This window comes from Anomalospiza imberbis, chromosome 7 (genome assembly GCF_031753505.1).
Source record: "Anomalospiza imberbis isolate Cuckoo-Finch-1a 21T00152 chromosome 7, ASM3175350v1, whole genome shotgun sequence".
Lineage (NCBI taxonomy): Eukaryota > Metazoa > Chordata > Aves > Passeriformes > Viduidae > Anomalospiza > Anomalospiza imberbis.
In genome coordinates, this window is record NC_089687.1 from 36,229,356 (window position 1) to 36,249,764 (window position 20,409).

At 46.0% G+C, this 20,409-nt stretch overlaps 1 protein-coding gene across 32 annotated transcripts in view; it reads right to left on the minus strand.

Moving 5' to 3' along the window:
* The window catches only part of LRRFIP1 (LRR binding FLII interacting protein 1), a 104,946-nt gene extending 87,764 nt beyond the window's left edge, over window positions 1-17,182 (minus strand). For 27 of the 32 annotated variants that reach the window (XM_068196635.1, XM_068196634.1, XM_068196623.1 and 24 more), the window contains exon 1: window positions 17,012-17,178. In XM_068196635.1, the coding sequence (XP_068052736.1) occupies window positions 17,012-17,101 (90 nt within the window). In that variant the 5' untranslated portion in view covers window positions 17,102-17,178. Of the gene's footprint in view, window positions 1-17,011 lie in introns of all 32 variants that reach the window. The other 5 variants (XM_068196640.1, XM_068196638.1, XM_068196627.1 and 2 more) reach the window with 3 other exon arrangements.
* Window positions 17,183-20,409: the final 3,227 nt, after the last annotated feature.

Genomic DNA, 20,409 nt, shown 5'->3' on the forward strand with positions numbered 1-20,409 from the left:
AGACCTCGACTGGTATTTTGCAGCAATTAGGAAATCTGGTTTTTAGGTAAGGAGTGGCATCGGAATGACTGCGAGCATCAGGGAATGGGGAAAGCAGACACTGCCAGCTTTGAGGAGGAGAAAGAGGGGGCACTTGGAGCTGCCAAGGTGGGAGAGCACAGGGAGGTGTCCAACAGATGCTGGCTCAATTGTAGTTATCACACACAGATTTCCTGCCCCTCAAACTCCACTCTCACAGACCATATGGGAACGTTAGTATTGCATCTGCAGCATCTTCAGAGAAGCCTGCACAGAATCTGAACAGCAACAAGTGTGACACGTCCCTCCCCTTTTAGGTGTGCCAGTTCTTCAGCTCTCAGCTGTCATCTTCAATGTCTTTTTTGACAAAGCTCTGGCTTCAGATGGTAAGTGATTGCAACATAATCCTGTAAAAGAAATGAGCTAAGCTTTTTCCCTCCTGCATGGGAGAAAACCTCAGCCACAGTCAGAATGCAAAGCTCTCTACAGGAGTTTTTGTCACTGTTTTACCACACATTTTTACCAGAAATAGGTGAACATGAGCACTCCCAGCCCATTCAGAGTTGCCATTTGTGGCCCCCTTTGCTTGCACACACTTCACACATCCAGCTCAGTTGCTCTAAGAGTGGGAGGAACAGATGAAGGGACAGCTCTGATCCTGAACTTTACCAGGATACTTTTCCAGCTCTTCTCAAAAAGTTCTTTGAGGTTACTGCTAAGCAATCGTGGTCTAACACTGCTGCAGCTACATTAAGAGAAGAGCCAGGATGCCAAGAATCTTGGATGTGAGGAAGTGACTCCAGTCCAAAAGCAGTGATGAAAGGTGCACTACATACAAAAGCAGACAGAAATATTAAGAATCTCTTGGCTTGTCCTGTCTATTCTTTCACCTCATTCATAAGTCCTACTGAGTCTCTTCTCCAGAATTAAATATTGAAGTTATATACTTTTACCTTGCCCGACTTTGGGGACACACAGACACAACTTCTCAAATTTGCACTGGAAAAAAATGTATTAGAGAAGGAGAAGAACTGCCAAGCACCAAAGCTCATTTTCTCTAGATTTTGCTAGTAAATCAGTACTGCTTTTAAATATATCCTTGTCTTCTAGAAGTATCCTAAGGCAACAACCATTGCACCAGGGAGCTTATACTCACAGAAAGGTTTGGTGCAGTTTCTGCTGAACTCAGGCTGTGGTTTCTGAAGTGCAATTCCACCCAATGTAATCACTTCATAATACATTTCAGATGCTAGAGACCAACACTAGATTAAAATCATCCTGACATGGAGATAGTGAAGGACAATCGACAGCCAGGTTAACCTTCCAGTCAATTCATCTCAATAATCCTTCAGCTCTGGCTCCCTAACTTGTCAAATCCAGACAGGAAAAGATAGGTCTTCTTCAAGAAACAAAAAAAAAAGCATTTCCTGCAGTGGTTTCACTAATACCCAAGATGCTGTATCCAAAAAAAGCTGCCAACTACCTCTAATCTGTTTCAGAATGGAATTGAAAGTTAGCAGCAAGCAGAAAAGCTCTGTGACACCTGAACCAGAGAGACGACAGTTCACACTCGGACCTACTTCAGCCTGGAGAACTGTTCAGTACATTTCCAGCGCTGAGGCAAAATCCAAACTCCAAAGGAAAAAAGAAAAAGGAAAGGACAGCAGTTTTCCCGCACTATGTATGCCCAGAAGTTATTGTTTTTGCTCCTCTAAGGGGTTAACTTTGCCATTTGGGTGCAAATGTGAGTCAGCAGCAGGGAGGGGAAGACAGTGTCACCTTAGGGTGACACTACTGCAGAGCCAGCACTGCTTCACCTCTCCAACAACAGGAAAAGTGAGGGAAGCACATGCTTGGGAATTAAGAAAGGAGGATAAAGATGCACCATAAGTGTGTTCTGCTCTCATTCTTTACTGGTGCCCTGCATGAACACACAGGATCATGTCCCCTCCCTTTAATTATGGCACAACTTCCAAGCAGTTGGTAAAATCAACACCAACGTTTGCTTTCAAATATATTTTAAGGTATAAGAACACCTCTCTCCTTTTTCTCTTCCCTTTTGTCCCCCCACAATCAATTAATTTTCCCTTTTTTCCTCTTTTGACTGTTTCAGTGCACAAAGTGCCATTTGACAGATTTTCCCAGAGTTCTCTGCCAGGATCACTCTGCTCTGGTTTGAATCCATGTCCAAGTGAGGGAAGTTCATTCTCCATTTCCATTCCAGCCATAACCCTTTCCCCTGGAATTTCCAACTATGGGAGAAAAAGCCACCACACACCAAAACAAACCAGACTCTTGTTTTCTGCCCCTCACTTAAGAGTAACCAAAAAGAAGACTGCAATTTCGGGATTTGATGAACTTGGAACATTCCATAATGGAGCCAGCTGATGCCAGCATGGGAGGCATGAAAGTGAGAAAGCAGAACATTATCTTCTAAAAGCAGCAACAATAAACAGCATTCAAGCACAACAAATGCAGAGTGCTTTGACACCTGACTACTGAAGCATTCAGTGGCATTACCATCATTTTCTGTCATGCCCCTGAACTAGTCCATGTCTAAAATAAGCACTGACTGACAAACTTCTAGGAAGCTGTAAGTGTGTGGGTTTGGGGTTTTTCTTTTGTCTTGGGATTTCATTTTTCTGAAGCATAATCTCACAGCATAAGCAACCAAGCAGGATGAGGAGATAAACCAACACAGTGAAAATTCCTTGCTGTGCTCAGATCCAGCACCCACTTTGGATATCTTTTATTTAAGAGAGACCTTTACGCTGGAAGTTTGATTTCATTTATTTTTTATGGGGAAAAAGATGTATCATACTGAGCATTGCCAGCCATATAATCTTTCAAGGGACTCCATTTTCAATAAAACTTAGGAAAACACAAGGACACTTTGAAGCCAACATCTCTATTGATTGAGTTGCACGGTGTCACAAAGGGCAGTGGCACAGCCAGGCCCCTGAATGAACTCCTTTCAAGAACTGTGGAATCACAGCATCTCATTAATGAAACAACACTCAGGAGCAAGAATCATGCATAAATAATTACTCCTGCTTCTCAGAGATAAAAAAAGTTTGAATTCAGCAGAATTAAGACCAGCAGCTGATAAGTAAGAGCACAGAAGTTGGCCAAGAGCCACCACTTTAGGGAATAAAAATATTTATTGCTGACTCCCACCCTGCCTAAGTATTTTCATGTACTATAAAAATAGGACTGGTTTTAAAACTATTGTGCAAGTAAAGCTGTATCAAATAAATAACTAAACATAGAAGATTATCAACTAGGCCCATTATGTTAAATAAAAAAATGTCATTTCTGTACTTTCCAAGGTGTTCCCTGCACAATCAGGTCACACTTCACAAAGAACCCCCATGAAACACTACAGAATTGGAAATTAAATCCATTTATATAATGGTCCTGGCTTGGCAGCATTGGGATGAATATTTCATCTCACTCCATCCCTGCTTTCCTGTTGTACAAATGAGGAAGAGTGTGGCAATAAACAAATCAATAAATCACATAACTACTTTATTGCCCCTTTTGAAAGCACACATAATATTTTGAAGGAAACAATTCAATGTATGATGTTAATTATCTGCATTTCCCTTATTTGCCAGGGCACACTTTCCCTCTTTCCCCCAGTCTTCATCAGCTAGCAAATCCAGCCAGAGCAACCACTTACTGCATCGCAGATGGAATTCTGTCAAGCTTAGCACATTAAAGAGAGTACTAGAAGTGCGTCGCTTCTATATATAAACTGCCTGTCTGGTGCACAGTATGTCTGAATTACACAGCCTGCCTGACGCTGAATCCAAGCTCTTCTGGACAAGGGAGGGAAAAAAAAATCCCCCTTTGGAGTTATTTTCAAAGTACCCCATAATTCTCAAGGAGCAGGAGTGCATAGAGTCTGAAAAAAAAAAAAAAAAAGCCATCACACCTACCACTTACACTTCATTATTGAGTGTCTTTAAGTCAGCAAAGCCTTTCCTAAAGAACATCACTCAAGGCAGTAGAAACAAAGATTGGAGGCCAGGAGCAGACAAAACCCTGCAGCAGTGACAAAGCTGGACCACTGCTGCCATCAGAACTTATCAGCTGCTCCCTACCAGCATCTCACCTTTCCCCCAGGTGGCCTCTGTTTTCTTCCCCTCTGCCTCCCCATCCTTTCATTTTTAAATATTAAAAATACATCCAAGAAACCACTGTGCATTTACTCACAGAAGAGAGTGTGTTTTAACCCACACAGGAATAAAAACACTTAAGGTTTTCAGCTAACACAGTTACCTTTGATCAAATTTATAAAACTCTGCACACAGAAATAAAAACGCCTGAGGTTTTCAGCAGTAACATGACACAGCTATAACACAGGCATAACAATTGATCAAATTTATAAAACTCTGCAGGCCTTCCCAAGGTGACACTGAGACTTTGGACTGCCAGGCAGGATTTCCTGCCATGCCCATGGTGTCAGCTCGTGGAACTTCCTGAAGTTTAATGTAAAAAAGGCAAGTGAAATTAATTTTCCTGATGACTGCTGAAGGATTTCTAACCTGTCCAATCCCCAGAGCTCCTCTTCTCTGCTTCAGCACATACCCCTCCAGCATTTGGGCAGCACTGGCTGCTCAGCAGTCCTCACCTCAGGCGCCACACAGCAGTTCTTTTAAAGTCTGTGACCAGACTGCATAATCAAACCAGGTTACACAGACCCCACATTATCAGTTGCTATCAGCACTATTTAAACTGGTAGGGAGTAAAAATAATTTTTATTTTATCTCTGCTAAGCTCTCATTGCAACAGTTTTGATCCTCAATCCCGCAGTTCATTGACAGAGAAAAATCAGTGTGTTGGAACATTCTCATGGTAAGGCACATGTCCAGAGCCTACTTCCAAAATTTAATATAAAAATGTCCAAACAAGGGATAATGCCGTAGAAGCCACTCAGAAATATGGACACTCAATACTGTTTGAGCACCCTTTAAAAAAATAAGTCCAAGACAACCTTTTAGTAGTGAAAAAGGTTTCATTTGCACTCAGTGGCATTTTCCTTTCCCAGCTATGTATCTGAAAATAGATATTCTCCTTTTTCCTCATTTAAGAGCCTTTTGCCCTGGTAAGGATTGACCTAAAATTCAAGATATTTAAAAAACACAGTATTAGTTAGAGTTAAGCACTTTAATAAGTGGGAGTTCAAAACAGCAACATTCAAGCATGAGAACAAAGGGTTCCATCTCCTTTTACACAGCACCTTCACTCCAAAAAGTGTTAAATACCTCCAACTATATACATCTAATAGACAAAGTTTTTCCTCATGCCTTATAGGTATATTTCTAATTTCTCTCACAAAAAGGCAGGGAGACAAAACCTCTTCAAATAATTAATAATAATAAATCCTTAAAGGCACATCCCTACCTGATCTCAAGCAAATGAACGACAAAACAAACTTTCACACGCAAACATTAAGATTCAAAACAGGAGATGACCTTTAGTGCACCCTTCCACGAGTGGAATGTTCTCATCCACAAGCAGATTTAATTAAATTTAGCTCTTTAGACTGATTAGAGTTAATAAAGCAATTTGTTAACAGACCATTTTATTATGCTTACAATGCGCTGTTTTGTTGGATATTGTGCAATGGTTACAAGCTGCAAGGCACTGGTTTTTCACCCTCTCCAACTGCACTGATTTTATATGAAATCTAAAAGAAGGGCCCGGAGTCATCCTAAGCACTGGAGAAGATCAGAAGTGCAGTATATAAATAGGGACCCTACAAGAGATGTCACATGGGGTGACTGTTTTTATTTAATATATAAAACAAGCCATGTTTCAAATTCACCATATGAGAGAACCTCTTGTGAAAAAAACCCCATCATATACAAGGGAATTATTGTAAAAATTGTGATTTTTCATGCCCCTCACTGCTAAACATTTTTGTTAAGCTCTGGAGCACTTCTCTGTGTAACAAGTGTTTGGAGAGATCCAGGCGGGAAAGAGTTGCATAGAATTCTTCAAACTGTACCACCTTCCTGCAGATGGACTGTGCTTCTGGGTAATTTAGATATTCTGCTACAGGAAATAGGCCACAGCTCTCCCTCAGGCTACCCATGTCCTCAAGGGAAAGCCAGAACACTTCAAATATAGGCTGAAAGCCTCCACTTGTAACATCCACCACGGGAATGCCACAACCTCCTTGAGCAAATCCGATATAAGGGCAAGTGTCTAAATCCAGAGAAACCACCTTAAAAAAGCTGGGCTTTTCCTGTTAGTACAGCTGGATGCTGCAGAGGATGGGTAACAGCTTCCAATACACCATGCTGTACTGGATTTTCGGTCCTTCAAGCATAAATATCAAACTTCAAACATTTAGCAACGGTGCTGAACTACAGCTCTCCAGGAGAAGAGCCAAGTCCTACACTCAGTTTGCAGAAAAAGCACACAGAGGAAATTTCACAGGGAACAAGTTTTTAAAAAAAAAATTCACACTTTTCCAGCAATTTTAAGAGACCTGTCAAAAAGTAAATTAAAAAAAACAAAACAAAACAAAAAATAGCACACTAAAAACCACACTGTCCTCCATATCTCACTACTGCAACCAGGTCAAAAATGTGTGAGATGGCCTTACCTGGCTGGTGGACAGGAGTTACCCTCTCATGCTGCTATCATTCCACAACCCTCTCCCTCCTGGGAAGAGGAATTCCCCGAGAGAGAGCCAGGACATGTCAAGAGAACTTGCCCAGAGTTCAGCAATGGCGCTGAACCACCTTTCAACTGGGATTAGGGCTAAAAAAACAGCATTGTTTGAGAAACGATTGGACAGCTTTTGTGTGGGGGTGGGACGGGATTACTGCCTCCAAACTGGGGCTGAGCAGTAGTGGATTACCTGGAGAATCTGTGTCCTAACCCTCTCACTAACAAATTAATTCAGTTTGAAATGTGCTACTGGGCTACACACACCTTGTCGAGGGGTACAGCAAGAGTGACCTTCACAGCTATTTTACTGGAATTCTGGAAATCACAGAGTGCCACTTGGAATGCACCAGCAGCACAAGGCAACTCCTTCGGCTGCTGCATTTTTCCCTAACAGCCTTTACCACCCAGCAGACTGAATGATAAATTGTATCCTCAGTCACACAATCTATTTAACGCTCAAATTGTGCAGACCTGTAAGTTTAAGGTCAGGAGCAGCTGTGTTTGAAAAATGGCAAAGAAAAAAGTAGTGAGAGAATGGGATGGGCCAGCAGCAAAAGCTCAGCCCTTGGAGAATCACATTCTATCACAGGAAATTACAATGAAACCTCAATTCCCTTAAGGTCTTCTACCAGTTCCTGAGGTGCAGCAAGGAATCTTAGGCTATTCCTAGGGGGTTTATACCTGATGGCTGTAATTCACAGAGCAAGAAGACTTTTTTTGGGTGCACTGTATTGATTTTATAGTGGGGAGACTGAAAGAGGAGCCTTGTGCAGCCAGCAACACAGGTAGCAGAGAAGCATCTCTAGGTAACTCAGATCTCTAAAATGCTTGTTTCTGTTCTAACAGGTTCAGTCTCCCCTAAACAAATGATGCTAGATTTTTGTAACAGCACTGCAAACCCACTGATCTTTATTTTCTGATGCTAAATTTGTAGATTGGTTAGACAGAAAGTTCTGTGTTACCTCTTGACGGAAAATTATTGCTCAATTTGACAGGATATGCTTATCCCACCAGTGATACAAAAGCATTTCACCAGCACATACAGAGAACCTTTCTTCACTTGCTCCAGTTCACCAAATAATGATTTTTTTTCTCCCCAGGGTAATTAAACAAGAATGTACAAATATTCCTAAAAACACAGTGTAACCCTCTATAAATAAAACAGTGACATTCTCTACATATACCAACATTATCTCTTGTATCCACACTATTTCCCAGAGCCCCTGGATTCCTCCACAGTTCATGTAAAGGTTAGGTCACATCACTGCTCCAACGCACACATTTCACATCGGGCAGATTTCAATTTCATATGGAAGAGACAATGGAGCAGTGTGACCTTTGGGTAACACAAAGCATGTCCCAAAAGCCCACTTTCATTTTCAACAGATGTTGGTTCAGTGTATTTGTCAGTGTAAATCCTCTTAGACCCCAGCAGTACATGCAGCAAAGGAAGCAAACCAAGACCAACACACACATTTTTTCATATGGGAGAATGGACATTTTAAGGAAAACAGATTATGGGAAATGCAGAGTTGCACAGCGAAGAAACAGGGCTTGTAGACCATCAAAAAATTGTCATTTTTCCTAAGAGCACATGAAGTTGTATCTACTATTTGCCTGGCAAGTCTGTTGAAAGAACTTCAAGTTTGCGATCAGAGAGAAACAAAACATACAGATTTAAAAAACTAAGAAAACCCAAAGCAGTAGGCTGTTTCCTCTGTACTCAGCAGAAGCAGTACAATTTCATGGGTTTGTGTGAAGACTGCAGCACTTTGGCACTGATAAAAACAGACATATCTCAACTATCTGACGCTGAAGCAACTTGTGTTTTAAAAGGGAAAAAATGTGAAGCTACAAGAGTCCGATAGGAGACCAGAGCCCAGGGATTTTTCTGCATGTGAGGCACACCAAGAGCCTTTCCTTGCTCTCCTGTCATCCCAGCATGTTAGCTGATAAATGCTCCATAATTAGAAGACCCAAGTGGGGATGCCTGAAATCCATCTGACCTGAGGGAATGAGTCTAAAAACCTGACCCAGCTTTTAGCGTGCCAGATCCTCCTGTATTCCATTTCTGCCTACTGGAAAGGGCTGGCAAAGGCAGACACAAGAGACAGACTCAACTAAACATGGTATTCAGTGGGATTAGAGAAAGGTTATTTTGGGACGTAGGAAGTACTCAAAAGAGGAGGGCAAAGGGAAAAAAAGTAATATTAAATTTAAATCAGATGCTGGCAAAGGGAAAGGTCACAAGATACGCACAAGCAGAGACCAGGAGGGAAGAAACATTACTCCTTTACATTCCCTGTCTGAGCAGAGCATCTGCTGGACTGGGGAATGGTTTGCAGAGAATCATCAGTGGGACAGAGGCATCACCACTACGCTGCAGGCAGTATTAACACACAAGTCACTGCCCAAACAGCTACACCAGCAAACACACAAATAAACTCCTTTTGTGGAACTCTCTTCCAGTAAACTCAGCTGTTCTGGGAGAGATAAATCAATCTGACACTAATTACATCCAAAAAACTACAAGCAATGACATCATGTAGGAAAAGCCCAGCTCTACTTTTGAGGAAGCCAGCTGGAGATACCATCTTGCTATTTCTTTGACAGAAGTTTGGATACAAATTGAATATTCCAGTCTCATTCACATAAACCTTCCAACAGCTAAAAGGAAAGGAAACTGCAGCCCTGAGACCCAACTACTGTCTTTGCATTTCTTCCCATGCCAAGGACAACAAGCACTCTCATACCTAATTACCAGCTATTAAAAATAGGAACATGGCCATGGTGGTGCACCTGGCAATTATGGTTTACCAAAGCCTCAGATTTCTAGTACAGCAACACATAACACAAAAATAAAATCTAAACATTGTCACCAGGAGCATGGGAGCTCACGAAGTGTTGGAGAAGCAGAAGGCACAAGGTGTTTTTGTAAGCCTAATTGTGAGGGTTAATCTGTATGACAGAAGCTCTCCACTCTTGCAGAGAAAAGCAGTGTGCAGGAAGGAGGAAAGAGAGGTGATAAACCAGCCAGGAATAGAAGCAATGAGAAATGAAGAGGCTTCCTCATTCCTCACCACATCTGAGATGGGATTTGGCACTTTCAGATCACTTTCCTTGTCTCCAGCTCAACTCTGAGAAGCTGCAGGAGTGTTTAGGTGGATAAACCCACGGCCCAAGCCAAGCTGGCTCACAGGCACACAGAAGGGCAAAGCAGATGCCGCTGAGCAAATCCGCCTCTCCAATCACACTCAGGCTATTTCCTACTGAAAGCATTCCCCAAAGCAATCAACTTCCCAGTTCTAGGTCAGACATTTTTAATGAGCAATTAGCTCAGACACTCATTTTTCTTGGCATCGAACAGGATCTTAAGTCCTTAAATTAACAGAAGTTATTTCAATGTATTCAGTGAAACTTTCAAGTCAGAACTAGTCACTTGAAGTTTCAGACCAGAGCTGTGCCCTTTATGTTCAAGTATATCCAAACCCCAAAACATCCCTCCTTCCTCAACCCAGAAATAGATAGTTTTGTTAAAACTTGCACATTTTTATGTCTGAGATTAAAACCAACATCTTTCCAAATGATTTGAAGACAAACATCTCTCCTTTCAGAATTCCACACCCTGAAGTAGCGCACAGTGAATCAGAACTTCATTTACAGGAAAACATGAAACACTGAGGGGATGGAGGAACAGAGCACAGAAAAGCAGGCTGGATGCTCAAGTGCAAGTCCAATCCGTCTCGGGAGGACACTGCTTCATTCAGCCAGGGACCCACCCATTTCTGCCCAGTTTTTGGTTTAGACACACATCCACATCCCAAAACAAGCAACGCTCAGTTATGGAAACAGCAGCATTAGTCAGAGTTTGTTTGCATCTTCTCCTCTCTCAACACTCAAAATTCTCAGCTGGTTAGGCCATAAAAGTGCTCCTAACTCTGCTCACTGGGAAATGCTTCCAAGCCTTGCCCTTCACACCTCATGCCACTTAGCTAAGTTTGTTTAAAGGCAGAATGAGACACCATCCAAATCCTAATCAGAAATGCCTTTGATGCTGAGGTCTAGGTGAGGACATTCGGCAAACTCTCCCAGAGGGCACAGTTCTGGCACATTCCTGCCAGCATCAAGGTGGTATTTCTGTGTTTTCCCAGACTTTTGTACCCTTTCTGCAGACCCTCAAAACCGTGAGTTTTTAACAGCATGAGCAAAACTACCACACCTTCATAACAGAAAATTAATTCAGCTACCTGATGTCATTTGCACACTGCAAGCACTGCAGGGCTATTCCTGCATAGCCTAAACCATCACATGCATTCCACTGAAGCACTGCTTTATTTAGTATTTATTGTGCCACACCAAGCTTTAATTTCAACAGTTAAATCTTCTGCAGCCAGGCCTTTGAGAGTTGCCTTACTTTTCTTGCAACCTACTACTTCTACACCAAGCCAGCCCATAAGGATGCTTCTGAAATATATTTTTGCCTGATGTAATGTTCTCATTTCAGTGCACACACCAGTTTATTTTCCCAGCATTAGCCAGGAAAGTTCTTCAGCCTACTTTTTGTTCCATAACTAAAAAAAGGTGAAGGAAAGGAGAGTCTTGGGAGTTAAAGGCTACAAATGTCTTCTGAAAAGAAGCCCTTAGGCACTTCCCTCATCTTTACTGTGTGATGAAGCCCAAAAATCAGTTGTTTTTCTACTACATGCAAGGCCAGCTGTGTCACTGGTGGATTCAGAGGTGCAAGAGCACCAGTTATCAGGGAGCTTTCTCAGCTTCTGGTGTTGAAGTGACCATGCACCTCCCCTTCTCTGGGGTTTAATATAAACCCTCAAAGTCACCTTTCTGAAGGAAAATTTGGTTTACTGCAGCTCCCTCACCCCCACCCCTCCACACTCCACATTCCAATGGGCAGCTTCTCCCCAAAAAGTATTTCAGCACCAGCGAGACAACAGCTGATATTTCAGAGCTGCTATTTTAAGGATTGCCTACAAGTGCTCCAGTCTAGCTAGACACATTCACTGCTGACTTGACAGGAGGGACAAATACCTTGCTTCACAAACCCAAAATACTACGTGGATTATGCTCCTTGCAAGCAAAGGATGAAAGAAAAAAAAAAAAGATCCCAGTGTTGAAAGCCTTGCAAGCACATTTGAGCTCCAACTTTAGCCAGCAACAGGCCTGGAAAAACATCCTTCTAGATGAGGTAATGATTAGCCTTACATCCTGCAGCCAAGCTCAGCATCTGGGCTTACAGGGACAGAGGCTGGGCTTCCCATGCTGTTAATCCTAGCAGTAGTCCCTTGCTTGACTGAAACAGGAATCACAGTTCCTAAACAGCTGCTTCCTCAGACAGCAAGAGAACAGCTGAAGGGGACTCAGGCCAGGCACCGACACAAAAAAGGCAACTAATTATTTCAAGTTGAGAGGCAGATTGTAAGACAGCCTCCAGTCAGCCATTTAACCAATGTGAGATGGGTCTTCAGGTTTTTATCTCACTTCTTTAAACTGCTCCTTCACACATTTACTTTGGGGGAGATTGTAAGTGATGCCAACACCATTTGTTGGATATATGGATGAAAAGCATTAGGGGAAAAAGGAGCATTTGATGAAGAGCATATTTGCCACATAAAATCATCTCAAATCTGGAACAATTCCCCACGCCCTACTGGCAAGCATCGCCTACAAAGTCCTCCTTCCTTCCTATATTTAGGTCAGCCGGGCTGAGTCAAGCCCTCCAACAGCATCCCTTGCTTTCGTAACTTTCTGTTCTAGAACAGAAAAGCCAGACATGCTTTTCTCAGATCATTTGTTTGGATCATACATTAACACTCCTAAAGGCAGAAAGTAATGCAATAAAAAAATAAGTCAAGTACTGATGCTACATAAGCCAGGCTGTTTTTAAGGGCTTCTCTTGGAACATCCATCCAGCTTACAAAAGCCTTCACACATCTGTAATGCCAAATACTGCTCAAAAATTCCACCCCTACCCTAACAAGGCACCCAGATCTTACACATAGGGAATATATCCTAAGGGAGTATATCCTTAGGGAACACACTGCTTTAAATGCTCTGGTTTACATAACAGTTCAATAAAGTTTGTGTGGCTTGTGTCCCCATATACAAATAGCCACTCTGCTTGCTTTAGCTTCAACTTGTACCAAATTGTTTCCATCTCTAGTTATGGAAGTCACCCAAACTGCTGTATAATACAGAGTTTTGTCCCCCAAATTAACCCTCAATTTAACAGATTCCACATTCAACCATCACAGCATCTCTTCACTAGTCCCTAAACTCCAATTTAGCCTGTTGAAGTTACTTAGTGCCTTCTTACTGTAACCATTAAACCTGGCTGGCTGGTATCATTTGCATTTTGAGCTTTTTCTAATTAGCAACATTTTCTGCTCCTTCATAGCAGTGTAACATCCTAATTTTTGAATCTCTAAGAATACAGGTCAATGTCCAAAGTGATTACTTCAGTGAAATAATCAAATGCATGGTCCATAAATGGATCTTGCTAGTTTTTAAAAAAGTAATAATTATGTATGTACAAAGATGTAGGTGACTTCTTGAAAGTGACATAAAAGTGTACAAAGACTGAAGGCACAACGCTCACAACTACTTCCTTTAACAATAAAAATAAATTATACTGTTGAATTATTAATTTCAAATTAATTATTATCTAAAGAGCTGTGCTCTGTAAAATGGTGGATGAAGATTTCTAGCACAAAGAGGACACATGGCAGGATCATTTTTCTGAGCAGTGCAACACACATCTGTCTCCAAAACTGTGGCAAAACAAGGTGTCAATTATATTCCTAATACAAACAAGAAACTGACCTTGTCCTTCCTCATTCAAGAAAATAAAAAACAGTAACTAATATTGTCTGCCTACAAGAGAAATATCTCATTTACACAGCTACTTGCTGGATTTGCAAAACTCCTGCTCACGTAACCATTTCTACTGCAGCTAGATGAGTGGATGTTAGCAAAAAAATTATACTCCCTTAGAAACAATGTCTCAAGTAATCGTATCAAAGCCATCTAATCCAAGCAGGAAGGCAGCTCCTGGAAGGTTCAGCTGGGCCGGACTGTGCCTTCCCGAGTCACACGCGCTCCGTCCCGATAGATGAGAGCGCAGCACGTGGCCGCAGCTCCCGCTGGCTCTGCTGGCACAGACCTTGAGCCGTATCAAACTGCTAGATTCTGCAAACACTGCTGGCATGTGCTCACCGAGGGGAATGAAAGAGCCCAAAAGTTTCCATTGACCTAAACACAGAATAATCTACTGGTGTCGAGGCCAGGCTGAAAGCGGAGAAGCCGATCATTGATCGGCTGCGCTGCTGCCCAGGAAAAAACAAGCTCAGCAGCACAAGCCAGGTGTGTGAACAGCAAATCCTGTGAGTGGCAGCCTGTGAGTCTGTTAGAAACTCAGAACACCATGTTACGTGTTAATTATATTTACATATTTGCCATCCACTTAATTACCGTGCCTGTCAAACGTCTGGCGGTACAGCACTACCTTTTCCTGATAGAAGACATCTGCATCTTCTACCTCTGCTCTGAATAGCTCTAGACAAGGCGATAAACTACTTCAGAAACTGCCTCAAACATTAAAACTACTACTGATTAACATGACTAATACTGCTACTAAACCCTTGTCACTACAAGATGCTTCACTCTCACAATTTCCTTCCTCTCGCTCAGTTACTTCCCCTCATGACTGCTCTCGCTGCCCTCTTCTCCATGCCAGTCTCTCTCCTGGGCTGTGCAAGACACAGAGCAAGACATCCCAGCTGCAAATCCAAACAGATTTATATTCAAATGGCAGGAGTTTCACAAAGTCCTTGCAAGTCTTGCTGTCTTCTTATAGGAGCACATAGTAAAGTGAGAACGGTGGGTTTGCCAAAATATCCTGACAACCACAAAATAAAAGGTACCTCTGTGAATCAGTCTAGTTTGGATGCTCTCCCATATGGACACAGGGAAAATGAGACTCTAGGATCCACAAAGAACTTGCCATCACCTCTGGCTTCTGGATAACAAAGGACCAAAGCCAAGAGAGGAGTGAAAAATCTATGTGCAAATGCAACGTGTCTGTGTCCCAGCTTTGTCTTAACACCTGTGAGGGAGGCTGGAAGAGCCAAAATATCAGTAACTCTCCCACCTTCTTAACATGGAGGCTCTCATCATCCCTGCTAAGGAGAGACAAAAGGCTCAGCTGACATATTCTGGATCATACAGAAGGATTCATTTGGGATCCTTTGTGTGGAGAACAGGCAGTTAAACAGCAAAACAATTAAAGTGCTCCAAGACAGAGTAATGCAAATAGATAAAATAATATGGGAAAATGCTGAACCTTGAACTTGGCAGTTCACAGTTTTAGCACTCAAGGGAAAAGATAAAAGACATGCTTGTGTTGGGCTTTTTGAGCAAATGGAGTTGTCCTTTAAACAAACCCCAGGAGAAGGAAGGGGGAAAAAAAAGGCACAAACCACCACAATATTTGAGTCCTCAAACTATTACACAATGCAGTGAAAAGCAGATCTAAGATAAAGAAAAGAGAAAGTGGCAGAAAAACGTGCAACAGAAAAGAGCAGCTGGGTTCCTTGTTAGACTGATGTCTTCCTTGATCAAATGACAGCACAGCCAGGACACATTTGTGGAATTCAAACCCTCATCCCAAAACAATTCTTAGGATAGTACCATGACTAACAGACAGCACAATCACTCTTACTTGCTATCTTATGTCCAGGACATGAGACATTCTTGTCCTCCTACCTCAAACTCCACCCTTGGGAACCTTCTCATCACCCTGCCACAAAAATCTGCCTTCAGAGAACACACTGTCTGAATCACTCACACAAAACTCTGCTGGACGTACTCCAAAGATGCTACAAACCACCAGAAAATGGTGCACAACAACTGGAAAGGCATTGGTGGTGATGAGGAGCACAATGTCACAGCTAACTCAACCTACCAGCCAGTGCCACCAAAAATAAGCCACACATTAGCATTCACCTGATCCTGCCGCAGCTCTGAAACAGGAAAGGAAACCAAAAGACACCTAAAACTCTTCCACAAGAGCAATTTATCTTGTAACCCATCTTGAGGTCACACCAACACCAGGTGGGCTGTCACACATAACCCACGCTAGGGCAAGAGGATAGCCACTTTCAGCAGCAGCACTGGAGCATTTCAGACACTGAATCACAGAATGGTTTGGGTTGGAAGGGACCTCAGATCAACCCCGTGCCATGGGCAGGGACACCTTCCACCCGACCAGGTTCCTCAGAGCTCCATCCAACCGGACCTTGGACACTTCCAGGAATGGGGCAGCCACAGCTTCTCGGGGCAGCCTGTGCCAGGGCCTCCACACCCTCACAGGGAAGAATTTCTCCCTAACATCCTGTCTAACCCCGGTCTTTTTCAGTCTGAATCCATTCCCCCTTGTCCTGTCCCAACATGCTCCTGTAAACTATTCCTCTCCATCTTTCTTGTAGGTTTCCTACTGGGGAAGAGCCCCAGGGCTGCTTATCCCCCATTCCCCCACTGGAGGATGGCCACAGCAAGGATGGAGAACAGACTTTGTCAGATTTAGTAAACATACAAAACAAATTCACGTTATCTTGGTTACCACTGAACCAATTTAAGCGGGTATAAGAAGAATAAGGAGACAGGAAGCATCAGCAATCAGCTGGTTTAGAAGGTTAAAGTCACATTGAGCACAACGCAGCCTCTGATGGGCAGCAATATAAAAATCAGTTTCCAAGATAGAGGGGTCACTTACGCCCACACCCAGCCCCACCTTGCAGTATTCTGGTTTTCATTTTTCACTCCCATCCCTGGAAGTGTTCCAGGCCGGCTTGGATGTGGCTCGGAGCAACCTGCTCCAGTGGAAGGTGTTTCACGGCAGGGAGCTTGGAACGAGATGATCATTGGGATCCCTTCCAAGCCAAACCACGCTGTGATTCTATGATTTATACCTCTCCATAACACAGCCGAGCGGCCTATTTTCAGTGGTTAACACCACTCCCAGTGGCTCTCAGCAGCAGTACCCGGCGATGGACATCCCCTCCGGAGGGGCTGGAGCGGGGCGGCTCCGGCACCGCACGCCCGTCCCTCACGGACAGCCGGAGCGGAGCGCGGGGATGGTGGCACAGGCGGGGGTGAAGCAGGCTTTCCACCTCGCCCTTGAGCCGCCGCGGTGCCGGGGGCGCCTGCGCGGCGCTCGGGGGAGCCCGGGAGGGAAGGCGAGGGGAGAAGGATGGAGAAGGGAGAAGGGGGGATGCCGCCTCCCGCCGCTCACCTCGCGGGCGATCTGGTTGAGCGCATCGTCCTCCGCTGTCAGGCGCTCCCGGTTCGGTAGCCGCTTGCGTCCGGCGCCCGGCGTCCCCATGGCGGGGCGGTCCCGACCGGACCGGTCCGGAGCGCAGCCGAACCCGAACCCAGACCCGGACCCGCTGCGCGCCGGCCGCCGGCGACCCTCGCGCTGCCTCCGCCGCCTCCGCCGGCGCGGCCGTCACCGGTCACCGCCCCCCGCCCCGCGCATGCGCCGCCGCCCCCCGCCCTGAGGGGACGGGCCGCCTCACGCCAGCCCGAAAGCGGGCTGGGAGTGCCCGCCCGCTGCCCTCGCACCGAGCCCGGGCTGCGTTTGGGGCTCCCCGCCCGCTGCCCTCGCACCGAGCCCGGGCTGCGTTTGGGGCTCCCCGCCCGCTGCCCTCGCACCGAGCCCGGGCTGCGTTTGGGGCTCCCCGCCCGCTGCCCTCGCACCGAGCCCGGGCTGCGTTTGGGGCTCCCCGCCCGCTGCCCTCGCACCGAGCCCGGGCTGCGTTTGGGGCTCCCCGCCCGCTGCCCTCGCACCGAGCCCGGGCTGCGTTTGGGGCTCCCCGCCCGCTGCCCTCGCACCGAGCCCGGGCTGTGTTTGGGGCTCCCCGCCCGCTGCCCTCGCACCGAGCCCGGGCTGTGTTTGGGGCTCCCCGCCCGCTGCCTTCACCGCCCGAGATGGCGTGTGGGTCCGTGCTCGCTGCCCTCACTCCCGAAATCGGGGGGTGTGTGGGATTCCTGCTCGCTGCCCTCACACCCGAAATCGGGGGGTGTGTGGGATTCCTGCTCGCTGTCCTCACACCCGAAATCGGGGGGTGTGTGGGATTCCTGCTCGCTGTCCTCACACCCGAAATCGGGGGGTGTGTGGGGTTCCTGCTCGCTGCCCTCACTCCCGAAATCGGGGGGTGTGTGGGATTCCTGCTCGCTGCCCTCACACCCGAAATCGGGGGGTGTGTGGGATTCCTGCTCGCTGTCCTCGCACCCGAAATCGGGGTGTGTGTGGGACCTTGCTCGCTGTCCTCACACCCGAAATCGGGGGGTGTGTGGGATTCCTGCTCGCTGCCCTCACTCCCGAAATCGGGGGGTGTGTGGGGTTCCTGCTCGCTGTCCTCACACCCGAAATCGGGGGGTGTGTGGGATTCCTGCTCGCTGCCCTCACACCCGAAATCGGGGTGTGTGTGGGACCTTGCTCGCTGTCCTCACTCCCGAAATCGGGGGGTGTGTGGGGTTCCTGCTCGCTGTCCTCACACCCGAAATCGGGGTGTGTGGGTCCGTGCTCGCTGCCCTCACACCCGAAATCGGGGTGTGTGTGGGACCTTGCTCGCTGTCCTCACACCCGAAATCGGGGTGTGTGGGTCCGTGCTCGCTGCCCTCACTCCCGAAATCGGGGGGTGTGTGGGATTCCTGCTCGCTGCCCTCACACCCGAAATCGGGGGGTGTGTGGGACCTTGCTCGCTCCCATCACCACCTAAAGCTGGGGTGTGTGGGGGGTGTCTCTGCTTTCACCACCTGAAATTGGGGGGCGGGGGGGGTTGTTTGAGGGACCCTGCTCGCTGTCCTCGCCATCCGAAATCGATGTGAGTGTGTTTGTGGGATGGTCCCTGCTCACTCTCCTCACCACCCAAAATCGGGATGTGTGGGGTCCCCTTCGTGCTCCCCCAGCCCCGCTGTGGACCAACCCCCTTCCCGCTGGGGTCCCTGGGCTCCCTGCCAAGCTGTAGGAATTTACAGAATCCCAGAATGGGTCAGGTTGGAAGGGACCGCAAAGGGTCATCTGGTCCAACCTCCCCACTCCAGCAGGGTCATCCCAGGGCACAGGGCACAGGATTGTGTCCGGATGGCTCTGCAATGTCCCCAGTGAGGGAGACTCCACAGCTTCCCTGGACACTGTCCACTGCTTGGTCACTGCCCAGGGAAGAATTTCTGCCTCCTGCTCAGGTGGAACTCCTGGGCATCAGCATCTGCCTGTTCCTTGTGTCCCACTGCTGGGGCTCATGGAGCAGAGCCTGGTCCATGCTCTGGAATATCCAGATATAGAAATATCCACCCTTTGGATATTTATGCACATTACAGAGGTCCCCTCTCAGCTGTGGCTCCTCTTGAGGAGCCCCTGCTCCCTCAGCCTTTCCTCCTCAGAGCTGCTCCAATCCCTTCACCTCTGCAGCCTCTGCTGGACCCCCTCCAGAAGCTCTGCCTCTCTTGTCCTGAGGAGTCTAGAACTGGACACAGTAAATTTACCAGAAATCATGGAAATGGGCATCAAAACCTTGCCACTTGTAAAGCTGGGGGTTCCTCTGCCCCAAAAAGAGGGGGAGCAGGACAGAAACAAGACTCCTTGTGCCCTGACACCTTACAGAGCTTCATAGCCCTGTGGGGTCTCTTCAACAATGAATTTTCCTACTAAGTGTACATGGATGTGATTAATTTTAGTTTCAAGTACATCAGTGCTTAATTAATTCACATTGACAAGGAACATGTATTTTCTGGGATTCCTGTCACAGCACTTACACCTCAATTTTCATGCTAGTTCCCTAAATATGAATTGAAGTGGCTCAAGCTCACATTATTACATAGACAGGGAAAAGGGCTACAAAAAGGGCTACAAATCCCACCCACTCCCTTCTGACCAGAAAGCTGCATTTAATCTTTATGATTTAATTTTACCATTGATTTAAACTTGATTGAAGTAGAAGGCAACACCTGCCCACTCAATATTTATTGGCCGTTACCATGTACAACACCTGAGATCTGAGTCGTCCTCAGACTGACTGGGTAGTGATACTGCATTGATGCTGTTCCTTGCACCTGGGACTGTTTGTCTTTGCAAGAATTAAAAGATTATTTTGTCGGCAGAAGCAGATGGATGAGTCCCCCACCTTGCTTGGGCAGCAGAACACATCACATCCTCAGATTTGGTGTCAGGTTTACTCTGACCCCACACATGTGGATTAAAAAGGACTTGCTTTGCAAGGCAGCACAAGGGCTTTAAACTGAGCTCTCACCCTGGAGGCAAAGTTTGCTGGGTCTGGTTTTCCTAGGTATCCCTCAGGCTTCCCTTCTTCACCTCCCCAAGCCCTGGCTTAGCACTACCACCCTTTCAGGCTCTACATAACTCATTCCCTGAGCCCTTATCCTCGCATTTGCCCCTGCCCTTTGAGGAATTCTGGCTAGAGAGGCGGGACAGTGCCTTATTTTTAGGTCCCTGTTACCCAGGGATTTTGGCCACCTGTGCAGCTGCATCACCGTATCCATGCAAGGAATTTCCCTGTTCAGGGGTGCAGTAGGATTTGCATCAGTGCTGTTTGCCTGCCTGGCTGAAAGCCTTGCAGAGCCTTGGGCTGGGCAGGTTTTTTTGTCCAAAAACTGACTACTGAAGGGACA